Genomic DNA, 13,471 nt, shown 5'->3' with positions numbered 1-13,471 from the left:
CAGGTCGCGATTATGAATCAACTTCCGATTTCAGAATAGATATTGGTGGTATTTCCGTATCCCAAGGAAGGACTTGCAATTACTCGCGTACAAATAATCGGCTTCTTGGCTTTGTTGCTTGTTCACCCGTAGGCGCAAAACGGTAACGTCTTGGTTGCTTCCGATTATCAATCCGGTTTGAAACTGTAAATGCATCGATGAACCATACTGGGTCAGTAGCTCGATGATGTCCGCATTCTAACTCCCCTACATACACCAAACTCAATTGTTTCCCAGTGAGGTTAACACGGTTAGTTGCAAAAATGATTTATAGGCAACAGTGACAGTATTATGCCGAATCGCTTCAGCATGTTTTAACCAATCTCGCGATTTAATTATTGAACGCTGCTATGAATGAGCAAAGCTATGTTACCCACTCGCGAGATCCCTCTAAAAGACTAGCACTCCGGATACGATTCATTAAACATTCCTTCCCGTACTTATTTTTAAATAATATTTCCTCAACTGTATGGCTATCAGTCGCCATGCTAAATTCGGAAAACACAACTGTTGTTGAATCTGATCACAGGATGATTATCTTGGTACCTGATTGCGCCGTTGGCGTACGTCTGCGAAGTTATAATTTACGGAAGCTCTTCAGTAGTTCAGGGGTCTTCATCATCTACCATTCATTTATTTCCAACAATCGGCGAAGTATCTGCTACTGACGACTTTGATCTGAATGCAAATGTTCTTGTCGTGTATGATGATGTAATGCTTGAACACCAAGAAAAGCTCGCGATACTTTTCTCCCGAGGTCGACACAGAACATGAACGTGATATATTGTAACACAACGATACACTTTCGCGCCTAAAGTGATCCGAGACTGCCTTATGTTCCTGATATGTCGTGGTATTGAAGAGCAAAATCCAAGCAAACATTAATTGGACCTGGTGTGCCATGGATCGCTCGTAGGATGAGTTTCAGAATATGCTTTTGCGAGTCACTCGGGACCCTTAGAATTTCCTCACTATTGATTTGCCTAGAATCTCATCTCTACCGGGAGAAAATATCGCACGAGTTTGGATGCAAGCGTCTGACAAAGCCCGTTACAAACTATAATAAAGATATAGAACGACGAAATCCGTCTGAGATGCCATAGCAGAGGCTGCTGACCGATATCTCAAAGCAGCGTGTGATCAACAGGAAGTTCTTCCCGACTACATACTTGGATGCTCGCAAACGAATCAAATATATGTTACAATCGCGACAGCTTGCACGGGAAGACCTCACATTGTGCTTAGAACAAGCGTTTGCACTGCTGATTGCACCAAAAAGATTGTAACCAAGACTTCGGGATCCAATGAATAGGTAAAAAAGTCACAGAAACCACCGCAATGATGGGAACAAAAAATAAACCAGGTTAATTTTAGTGATCTGTCATTCCGATTAAATCTGCACCGTATGCGGGTGACTCAAACTATCGTCTATAAGACCAATCCTCGCTTGGCCTCTGAGAGTGATGATTTTCGGGACTGACATTGCCAGGATTACTTCAAAGATTCAAATCAATTTAAGCAGTGACGCTCTCAGTGGCAGTTATGAAAGCGGAGCCTTCACAAGCCAAGCTGCTCAGAGTTACATACTGTTTGTGTTTTACCCAATCGATGGAAGGAAATTATTTGATACTGATTAATCCAATGGCTTTCTTGTATCGTCTTTGCCACAATCGCTGTTGACGAATCTTTGTTTTATCCCTGTGGACCAGGACAAGCACGTGTTGACAGTACTAATGTGAATTAGAAATATACTTACTTCATATTTATTAAGTTACCATCGTTCGTTGACGTGTGATAACTGTGAGTGTTGTTAACGTGCGAAAACCGGTTTACATGACATTTTACGGAAATGGCCTTAATGATATTCAACTGGAGTTGTTCACAGAAGCCCCAAAGTAGTTCGCGGCTTTGCCTTTGCGCGCTGCACAGATCACTAAACAAATTACGATGCATGTTGTTCACTGTATCAACAATGTTGCTGCGGATTGGTCGAAAGTCTTGGATTGCGAATGGCTCAGTCAGTTCAAGGTCAACAACCACAATTTGTGACTTCAGCAAGGAGGGTAGTATCAAAGTCGATTACACTTCCAAGAACTGTAACAAGGCCTGTGCAATTCGCTAAATCACCAATGAAGCTGTTTAGACAATGTCTAAGCGATTTGATAATTCCAGATACGTCAGTGAGAAGCGGATTACGGATGTGAACTAAGCATAAATGCGAGTGGTTAAGCCACCAAAAATGTATTAGACGAAACCAATAACGTATAAATAATGATAAAATTTGAAGAGGTATCCGATCCCTCATTTGTCGTGGAAATTCATTTGAAAATAGATCAAAGTATAAAGGCGTTGCAGTATTCGTACCTGGCTAGAGATATTAGTACAAAAGACCAAACTGAGCGCTAATCGCATGATACGTTTCGGTGTTTTTTTTCGTGTGAGGCCTTCTTAGATGGAAAACGTATACAAAGCGACGATATTAATTAACCCTTGACGATAAAGTTTTATATGTTAACATGGGTAATATGGCGTTGTTCAGCAGCTCACAATATTTTCATTGCTGGGAAGGAAATTGAAGCACGTTTGAGCAACGTTCATATTTCTTGCAAAATTCTCAAACTCGATCGATTGTCACGATTATGCAAATTCCATTCATGACGTTTCTCAAAGGTGGATCCTTCAATGCAGATACGTACAATATAAATCAGAAACGCGGCATGAACTGCTGAAACACTGACTGCTACTGGCACTAATCCTCGCAGAAATATGGATTCCCAAGGCGTTAAGGAGAAGTTAATGGTCTATTATTATTGTTTTCATGTGTGATTCCTCTTAGTCATAAATTTGGGTTTAGCACAGATCTTTGCAAGGCTATGTTCGAAGCAAAACACAGTCACATTCTACCAAAAGGGTCTTCACATCGATGCAATTTGGCATGACGCAGGCGTTCGTCATTGTAGAGTTAATTTGCCAAAATTAATATTGAGAATGCATGTGCTATTCCATTAAATGGCTACATAAACATGTTTGTAATCCTTAATGACTTCCGGAGGTACATCACCACTTTCATTTCAGTCTTACCATAGACTCAGTGAAAGCCAGCGTTCTGCAGGAAATATCTCAGGTGCACGGCGGACAGCTCGCTAATAAAATAAAATTTGACCGGTTAGGAATGTCTTTGGTTTATTTGCTGTTCAATGGTCACCAGTAACCAATTTAAGAAACTGTGTTTTACTTGCTTGTCGTTTATGGGCGGAAACCAAAACATTGACATGGGACTCCAGATTACCTAGAAAGACTTCACTCATTTATACCCGATTGACAACTATTCTTGGAACATCTAGAGTTGTACTAGCAGTCTGTGCTCAACATGCACGTATAAATCGGGTCCCTGCAGACGATATACGATCCTGCACCCACCTTCTAGTCTCTTTTCGGTCACAAATGTTCTGCTGTAATGCTCCCCGTTACAATGTTGTTATTGGAGTTCGCAGGCGGTCAGAATTAAGATTATTGAGATACTTTTATACTGCCTGTAATTGTCTTGAGTCTTGGAATTGAACAGCATAATCTAAAACAAATTCACGTCACGAAGTTTAGATTCACCTTAGCCTCATCAGTTTTCTAAAATAAGTGGCGCAATACAAACCATTTCAGGGTCACATTGAGGTTTATAACGACAGAGCTAACTGGAATTGTCTTATGTAGTTGCCCCAAAAACGACTTGATCAGTCATTTCTAGATTTCACAGCGGCTGTGGCTATTGCAGATGCAAAATCAGCTCCATTAGAAGTCTTCGGAACTGCGTCAAAAGTGACTCTGAAAACGGCGGTCGGTGGAAAAATCCGCAGAGTGTTTGGTAAACAAATAAACAAGTAAAAAGTCTTGAACAACCCGGGACGCCTCGCAGAATACTTTTTGGCAGAGGTCTTCCACTACCAGATACAATTCGCAAATGAACTTGCTGTTAATGGATGCGAAGCTGCTCGCGTGCCCACTGAGCAGTCTTGACTTACTAGCAATGTCAAAGTCAGTTTGTCATTTCCGTGGTACTTTTTAAGTAACGCATTGTCTCAATGATCCCATGCACAAGGAAACAAGAATCAGCCTGGATTCATCATAAGGACCTGGGGAATGAACGAGTTGTAACACCTCGAAATCACGTTTATTTTGACTCGTACTGGATTGAACCGTTACTTGAAAGTTTTCATTATTTAGCTCGAGGTAGTGGACAGCATCCATTGTTTTATTCGACTCTGCCTTTGCAAGCTCGCTTGGTGGAGCAAATATGTGCATATCGTGTTATTAAAGATTTGCGTGCACTCAAACATTCACCAAAATCACGTGGGCTTATTGATACTGATTGTTGACGTTGACCCACGCGAGCTTGTGATTTTGGAAGGCCAAGCTGAAAAAAATTAAACTGTTTAACGCAGACATTTAAGATTTTGTTTTGATGATGTGTGGCTGTGTCCTAAATTATCCTTACAGAAACCAAAGAAGTCGGGCTTATTCAGAGAGTCTCCTTTGCCAGTTGCTTATATCAAAGACTACTCCGTTACTGCTACTACAGAGATGCAACGATCGCAGAGGTGCCTTAGCGATAGCATGGGGACCGATGAATGAAATAGTAGCCACCGACTGAATAATATCCAGTTAATGTACAATAAATGGTCGATTTATTTCGCATATATTCTGGTTTGGACAGTTTAGCTGCTTTTTGTGATAGACCAAAACGTAATATCTCATATATGCTTAAGTCTGGATCGTATTTATTCATTATAAGAGTATTTAATCGTGTTTGGGGTGTAATAATAATAAATATTGATACATGATGCCTTGTTTGATTTACCGTCCTTAACAAATACCGGAGGTGATAATGTTAAAATATCGTTTAGAGAAGCGATAGCAGTAAAATTAGTTGCCTTAGATGTAGTTCTGTTCGAAGGACTAAACATTTGTCCAGACTGGTACTAAGACCCTCTTTGGTGTTTGTGTTTGAAATTAGATTTATCATTGCATATAACTGATGTATCTGACGTAGAATACTGATCAAGCTATTTGCTAATTGATCTACATTCGTGCCTTTTATGTTGAAAAGATAATTGAAGCAAGAAATAGATGTATGTTAGATCACAGTCATAGGTTTCCCAGAACGATTAAACGACTCAGACAAATAAAGAAAACCATGCATTGCAATAACGTATTCTAGCCAATCAAATGGCTGTATTTGTAGATTTTAATTTTAAGTGCGATTTCCAATATTTCTTTAGTAATGTTTTACAACAAAGGAACAAAGTAAGTATTAAAAATAAATAACTCTCAACAGAATTTGCTATAAGGTAGATTTCAGAGGAAAAATATGTGTATTTGGGAGATGATCCACAATCGTATATCTTAGATAAAACACCCATATATTTTTTAGGAAGTGCGTGTGTGTGTGTTTGTGTGTATGTGTGTGTTTGTATTTTTGTGTGTGTTTGTGTGAAGATCATGTTCGAGCCGATTTTGTGGAAGAGAAAAGTGATTGATGAATAGGTAAAGTTCAATGCCAAAAAAAATCCGTTTGTGTTGTCATCACTGTTTATGTTAGTTTTGTAAACGTCTGGTTGTTCTTACGGTTTTAAAAGTTGCAGAATTATATTATCTTGAAATTGCAGTTGATAATAGCTTACTGTGACTCGAAAACTAATTATTTTGGATGAAATTGCTCCATTATAGTTTTCCAGTCGCAGACTTTTTCGGATACCATCAACTTCGCTCCATCTCTTCAGCATTATAGTCCCTGTTATCAATTATTAGAAGGAGTATGTGCACTTCTAAGTTTATACAGGTTTACTAGAGCACGAATGAAAAGGTTTCAATTTCTCAGACAAATATTTACATATAACAAGCCATGCTGTATGGTTAATATTACACAATCAATTAACATATTTTCTTCCCACCCCGAAAAAGAAAAACACAGCATATATGTATACAGCAAAATATACCCATATTTAATAATTTTCAACAATATTATTTCTTTTCAGATGGTTCAGTACACCAGCAATTGTAAATGCTTTCTACAATCCAGTTCAGAATTCGATAAGTAAGCATACATAATTTATGTACGTTTTTCTCCCTCCCGATTGTAGAACGTGTATGGTATTTTTGTTCGTCATTTGTATGAAATGTTAAACCTTGAGTCTTAAGTCGGTTTATTGTTTGGACATTTCCATTGATATATTATTCTCATATTCTCATTAAGTACTCTTGACATACGAGAAATATGTCGTAGGTAGTAAGATGGCTTTGTGTGTGATCGTGTATTCATTTTGGTACGTGTAACACACAGCCCTAAATGTAATAAAAAGTAAACATACTTCAATATATAAAGAATTAATATATTAAACGATGGAAAATGTACATTTAGAGGATTATTATTTAGGGATTTGGCAGACATTCTTTCGTCTTTCTTTCTTTGCCTCCATTTATTTTGGGTTAAAATGTCATATCTTCATGAATATCTTTAAAATGTCCCCGTTATATTTTCAGCGTTTCCCGCCGGAATTATGCAACCGCCATTTTATGCCATGAACCAACCGAAGTAAGATGCAACATTTTATGTTTGGTATCGATTTTGTAAACGAATATAAGCAATACAAATTAGAATAGTGTTATGTATATTTGACTTAATTTATATTTTATTTTATTTAATTGTTTGTAAGTTTAATTTTTTTTAAGTTTCATTATGTGTCAAAATAATGTAATTTTGTTTACTAAGAATTGTATGTTTTCCAGAAATTAGTTTGACGTTAGAATTAATCGTAAACACCAAACTTTGTATCTTATGCTGACCTAGATCCCGACCTTAATTCAGAAATCACTGAGACAAGTAACCAACTTTTTATTTTTATCTTCTTCTTAGAGTGAAAGTATTGGTTTTTGTCAAGGTCATACAAGGACTACGTACTGTTAGACGTAAAAACTTCTCGAAAATTCTGGAGAGTTGACCCTCATCCGGGAATCTGTTTTGCGTTTCAAGTTACTTTATAACCTTTGTTTATAGAGATATCTCTCAGTTGGGGCTTTTCTTTACACTGGAAAGTGTGTCTTTGTGACCAGTTTGGGAATTACATTTTAATTTTTATTCGAATTATTTGGATTCTAAAAGATTAATTCTTTTTCCTGGAAATATTTGACTGCTCATACAGAATTTTTGGACAAAGACAATTATTTAAATTTAATTCGGAAATTCAAGCACCAGAATATTCTTGTTTGATGGATTTAAAAATGACAGTACATATCAGCTCTATACTGACTACCTTTATACGTCATCGCCTTCCACTTTGGACTTTTATTCGGGACTCAAACTTGAATTCATTAGAACATTTCATTCCCAGGACTTCTAAAATTTAATTCGTGAATTATTCTTAGATTATTTTTGGATTTGGTTCTTAAAAGCATAAATTCTTATTTCTTCTATTTTTACAGTGGTTTTATTTCAGGGAAATAAATTATTTGTTTAATTTTTCAAAACCTGTTGTTTTCAAACTCATTATTTTGTTACTGTTTATTACAGTCTATACACGTAACAATAGTAAGAAAAATTCTTTTTTTATTGTCTGTCAAAGACAAACTACCTGTAAGTTGGGCACAATTGTAACAGACAAAAAAGAATAGGTAAACATAATAAAAAAAGAACATTTCTTTCTGTATATTTCAGCGCAGTTGTTTAATTATTAGTAGATTATACATCTGTTAAATGAATTTGTAGTTTAAGTAAGATTATTAATCCGTGTACACGATTTATTTACATGATATCAATGATACGTAGCTTTATATCATTAAAATCACGCACCATGTTACAGGTTCAATACGAAAAAAGAATAACGCAATAAAAAGTGTAAGCATAATGACAGAGGCGAACGAATGCATTTCGATTTGTACAGCAGAAGAAGTTTTTTTTCGGCTGTTTATTAGCCAAAACATTTTAACCATAGGATCAGTATAAGCAAACACTATTTTTTTTCTAGTGTATTATTTATCAGGTCAATATATTAGTTACAGAGGCAAGTGAAAAACAGATATCACTCCAATCGTTTGATAATTTAATTATATAATATGAAAACACAAGATAATCTATTACAAACCATTTTTCTTCTTCCTCATCCCCCCCCCCCGTATTTATATCTCCCACTTAACAGCATATCATGGATCTGTATTTCAGATCCATGAACTACGGAGGTATAGGAGTTGTTATCGCTCATGAAATAACACACGGATTCGATGACATAGGTACATTGTATGGTTTCTTACAATTTAAATGGCAATCCATCAATAATTATGAAATCAGAAGAGTTACGATACCAATATCATTTGGAAATCAACGATCTCGAGCACAACTAAGTGTAAATATACCTAAAATATTTGATAGAGCTTGTTGCATTTATAACTGCATTCATGTAAAATAAATTTAAAATTGTTACTTTGAAAAAGTATAAACATTAAAATTTCTAGATGCTAAGTCTTTAAGAATTAAACCTTCAGGAGACGTGACATTGTACATATACGTGACATTGTACATGTTTCTTGATTACATTGTCTACGAAATTTTACAAAAGGTACGAAATAATTCACAAATTAATGTGTGTGTGTGTGATTTGTGTGATTTGGATGTTTAACGTAGCTTTAACAATTTTTCAGTCATGTTGCTACGATATTTGCAGTGTGGCAGTTTATAGTGATTTCTATCACTGGGGCATCATGTCACAGACATGTTGGATGGTGTCTCACTCAGGCACATTATCCTGACACCAGGCCGACCAGCCTTAACACTAACCTCTTAATTCCGAGCGTCTAGCGAGGCAGCTGTTAGTATCATTTTTATAAGTTTTTGGTATGACCCGGCCGGGGTTCAAACCCACGATCTCCAGCACTCAAAGCGGACGCTATAACCACTAGGCCGCCGGAGCGGTCTACAAATTCATTTCATCATATTTATATATATGGTATCAAGTTTGCAATTCTCTGTCAGGATTATATCTCTTGTGCTGCAGATTATTTTTATCATCTACGTGTATCATCAGTTAGGTATCTTGCAATAAATGGGATTTTTCATGATATTCAGAAATCACTAACAGTTTCATTTTTGATACTTTGAAGAAGGATATATCTTTAATCAATTAGGGATTGTTTAAATTTTCCTTTACATTTAAAACCTTGCTTTTCAAGCTGTCCGTAAACAAAGAACAACTAAAATATCTTCGTATTTTTTCAATACAGGCCGACAATTTAATAAGGACGGTAACCTGCAACAATGGTGGTCAGATGACGTCATCAAAAGATTTACGGCAAAGGCTAAGTGTATAGTAGACCAGTATGGCAGCTACCATCTTCCAGAAGCAAATATGACGGTAACACTTTAGTAGTTTAATTTCTCCTGACAATTCTTACGTTTTGAACTAAAAACAATTATTATGATTCGATAATATTAACAGTAAGTCATGGCTACACGTCTAATACGTAAATTAGGACAAATATTATCTATATTTACATCTGCAACATATTATTATTATTATTATTATTATTCCTGTCGTACATATGCATTTTGTAGAATATTTCAAGCTGCTGGAATTGGGCCACTTTTGTGGGCTAATCATCTCATGAGTCGGATACAGTATTAGTGCTGTAAATAGCAGTGTAGCTTTATTTAATCGTTCTTGCTTTAATGCCGTTCTTGTATTTCTCCTGTATTTATTTTGTTTGTACACTATAACTTTAGGTACTTAAACCAAAATTTCCAAACCTTTCCAAATTCTGTGGCCGTGTCATTGTTTTTCAATTTTTTTAGAAAAAAATCTTTTTCGTGTACCTAGCTATACCTTGACTGGTACTGTAATGCCTAAGATGTCGCGCTGCACTATGTCTGTCCTCTGTGACGCATTCTACGATCGGCCAGGATGTTGAAGTCGCATGATTTTTACCTTTCAGTTCCCAACAACGTTGTCTTTCTTGTAATCACACAACATTTTAGTGCATTTGTATTTATTAAATAGTTGTCAGTGTACTGGTAGGGCTTGTTTGTCATGCCGATTTACTTACGGATTCTGGCTTGTTTGCCATACCCAAATATCAGATGATTGGCAGTCTCAACTTTACTTGCGTTCTACACAACGGCATGGTCATTTGATCCGCTGGTCTGTTACAATGACGTTTAATCTTGTTGACTACTGGTGTCTGAATTGCAGTGGCATTACCAGTACTTCTGGTTTTTTCTTCTTTTATTTACTAATGTATATTGAAGCCGTCTTCAGATTCCATTAGAGCCCTTTAATTATTTCCTTGAGCAACATGAATGTTCTGCCTTGTCCATTTATTATGTTTCACTGTGTGCTTGTTCTATTGGGAAACTTCTTTACTCTTATTTTTCATTGCTTGATTCTTCTCTGAGGTCTATGATCCTGAACAAAGGATAAAAACTCTACATATTTCCATAATATACTCTTTTAGGTTAGTCTTTTCTGCCTTAAGACCTTTTCCACGCTTGGCATGCATGTTCCCCTGATCTATTCACAGCAGCTCTTGGACGTAATGCAGAGAACATGGACATTAGCTATTTAGTCTTTCAGTTCATGTCGCCTATTTCTTTTCGGTATGTTTTTTTATTTATTTTTTTGGTTTCTTTTGTATTAAAGATGGCTATCAGAAGCTGGAGACTGTCCGGTTATTGATGGTTGCAATTTCATTACCCCTGTTTGGCGTGAAGACCAGTACTTTCTTCACCATCTAAATAGACTCATTCCTAGCGTTACCTCTAATCTCTTCACTTTTCATGCCTTTTCCTTTCAAAATCATTAGTTATTTGCAGCCTTCGTCCGTCTTAATTATTGTCAGGTTGTCTGGGAACTTCATGCATCTTTAGTTTACTACGTTTGATGCTAGAGCCTTGCACGTCTCGATTCCAAATCAGAGAAATGAATGGAATCACACATGGCTATGTAAGATGCTTATTTCGGAGCTTGAAACTTACCAGTGAGTTAGTTTGATAGGATATCTCGTTAGCTCTGAGTTTAATTACGGTTTAGCGCTGCAGACTAGGTCCAGACCATCCAAGGTCTAATAGTGGGTTATCGTGTCATTGATTGCTTTGTACTCGATCTGCGCTATAGACGTTTTATAACTTATTTCTGCAGAATGGAAGCAAAGCACAATTGTATCGATACCAGCCGGTCTTTTGTCACTATTCTTTCAGGGTTATTATGTTCTGCTTTGAGTAGTATTTTGATGTGTACGATTTCATGTCTACAATTATTCTGCTTGAAACACTATTTACGAGTTCGGCGCAAGTTATAGGCGTATAATTAGCTACAGTTGCAGGGACAGTGCTGGGATTCATGCAGTAAAATGGTTGGCCTGCTAATCTATAACGGATGCTTGTAATCTTTAGCCCAAATCGATTATCCTCCTTATGGGCCAGAAACTTTCTAACTGAGTATTTTCGGTAACGTTTACAGAGGGATTCTTTTCTTGGTATAGAATTTCCTTGATGTTCAATTTCCTCGCACTTATCGTTCACTATATATAAACACTTCATCGCCATTATGTTTAGTTGGTCTTCCAGAAAGGATTCTCTATAAGTGATATTATTACTATTAATATCATAACGGATATCGTTTCAGTTGGATGGTATCAACACGCAGGGTGAAAATATTGCTGATAACGGAGGACTTAAGCAGAGTTTTAGAGTAAGTCTCTGTACGATTACCATTACTCTTATAACAAACGATCCGCTCGTATATCTTAAAAGGAGTGCATAAGCGGCAGAGAATCAAACAAAACCAATAAACAAAAACTAGAAAAAAATGTAAAACGTTAGCTAATTATGCATGCAACATCTAAATTCTTCGGGAAATAGACGGTCATCTGTAAGCTATGGTTAAAAGCACCTTAGGTTTTGTCAGATGCATTCTGGGTTTTTATCAGATGACCCAATCACGCGCATTTTATTAAAGTTTGAATTGTTTTCTACACATAATATCAGTAGTATGATTTGATCATATGATTTTATATTTTGTTTTTACAAAGGCCTATAGAAGGTGGGTAAAAAGGAGGGGCAAAGAAGAACCTAGACTTCCTGGACTAAACTTCAATCACAATCAACTTTTCTTTATTAGTTTTGCTCAGGTAAGCCATGATGCTGTGTTAAGTTTACTCGGTAAGTCATTATATCTTTTATATTATGGACCATGATACTGTTGGGTGCTGTGGTTTCCAGACACACAATTTTAGTATTGTATAATGTCTAATGACAATATTATCAAATCTTGTAATCCAAGAATAAATGTAAATTGAAAAAAGTAAGTAGTAATCATAAAAAATTCTGACAAATTTGATAGTATCCGTGACCATCGTTCTCGTGAAGCGCACGCGCCTTCGAGATTATATCTCCTGAAGAAATTATTTGATTCCAAATCAGACAAAGAAATGACCCAGACAACCTTTGTCCCACACGACCAAACACGTCTTTTTCTTTTCAAAGGCAGAATAACACGATTAAGCAAAAGACAATAACGCAAGGTCCAACTGGCGATATTTCAATTATTTTGACTGGTGATATACATATTTACTACATAATGTTGTAAAAGATGTTCAGTGAAATGTATTTATGCACTGAATATTGGTGGTGTAAAAGATGTTGGTTGTGATGTATATGCACTAAAGCAGAGGTGGGCAAACTTTCCAGTGCAAGTGCCGCATACACAAATTTACACCTTGTCGCGGGCCGCAATGTTCATTAAGTAAAATAATTACTATTTGAAATAGCAAAAACAAAAGGTTTTTCTAAATAACATAATAATTAATTTTCAGTTGTTAATATGTTGTTAATATTTGAAAACTTAAACTTAAACTTCAAAAGAAGCACATTTATTTGATAAACAGTAACATAAACAGAGTCAGTGAGAATGATGACTTGTTCCTAGGCCGCATGAAAACCCTTAGCGGGCCGCATGAAAGCCCTTGGCGGGCCGTAGTTTGCCCACCTCTGCTCTAAAGCATTGCTATAAACGATGTTCTGTGTTATGCATATGTAGCAGCACTTGCCTTCTACTCTTTGGTGAGACGATACAAGTCCAGTATTTTGTTCATTATTGGGTTTATTGTGCATTATTGGGTTGATAGGTGTAGATTGAGACATTTCTCCTGCTTTGTTACATACACCCTTATCATATGGGACAAAGGCCAATGTACATTTTCTTGCAAGCACAAGAATCATCAGGCACTTTAATGCAATGCCATGACCAGCACCCTTTAGAAGCTCTAATGGACTGACCACCACTAATATGCTGTTCATACTCTGTTGTTTATACAGACAAGTAGCAAACTAACCAATCAGAAAATTGTTTACCACTTGTCATACAATAGAACAACCCAGCATGACCAGTAATCAGGG

The 13,471-nt window shown here is 36.5% G+C and overlaps 1 protein-coding gene across 6 annotated transcripts in view; it reads left to right on the top strand.

Moving 5' to 3' along the window:
* Positions 1-13,471, top strand: part of LOC149782075 (neprilysin-like) — an 85,899-nt gene that overhangs the window by 67,469 nt on the left and 4,959 nt on the right. For 4 of the 6 annotated variants that reach the window (XM_089933502.1, XM_089933503.1, XM_089933506.1 and 1 more), the window contains 6 exons: positions 6,069-6,127; positions 6,574-6,625; positions 8,249-8,316; positions 9,304-9,434; positions 11,700-11,765; positions 12,106-12,204. In XM_089933502.1, coding sequence (XP_089789628.1) covers positions 6,069-6,127; positions 6,574-6,625; positions 8,249-8,316; positions 9,304-9,434; positions 11,700-11,765; positions 12,106-12,204 — 475 coding nt within the window. Of the gene's footprint in view, positions 1-6,068; positions 6,128-6,573; positions 6,626-8,248; positions 8,430-9,303; positions 9,435-11,699; positions 11,766-12,105; positions 12,205-12,559; positions 12,629-13,471 lie in introns of those variants that run through there. The other 2 variants (XM_089933504.1, XR_016414218.1) reach the window with 2 other exon arrangements.

This window comes from Sinohyriopsis cumingii, chromosome 15, assembly GCF_028554795.1.
Source record: "Sinohyriopsis cumingii isolate HCF-2022 chromosome 15, ASM2855479v2, whole genome shotgun sequence".
Lineage (NCBI taxonomy): Eukaryota > Metazoa > Mollusca > Bivalvia > Unionida > Unionidae > Sinohyriopsis > Sinohyriopsis cumingii.
This window is presented reverse-complemented; position numbering and strand designations above follow the sequence as displayed.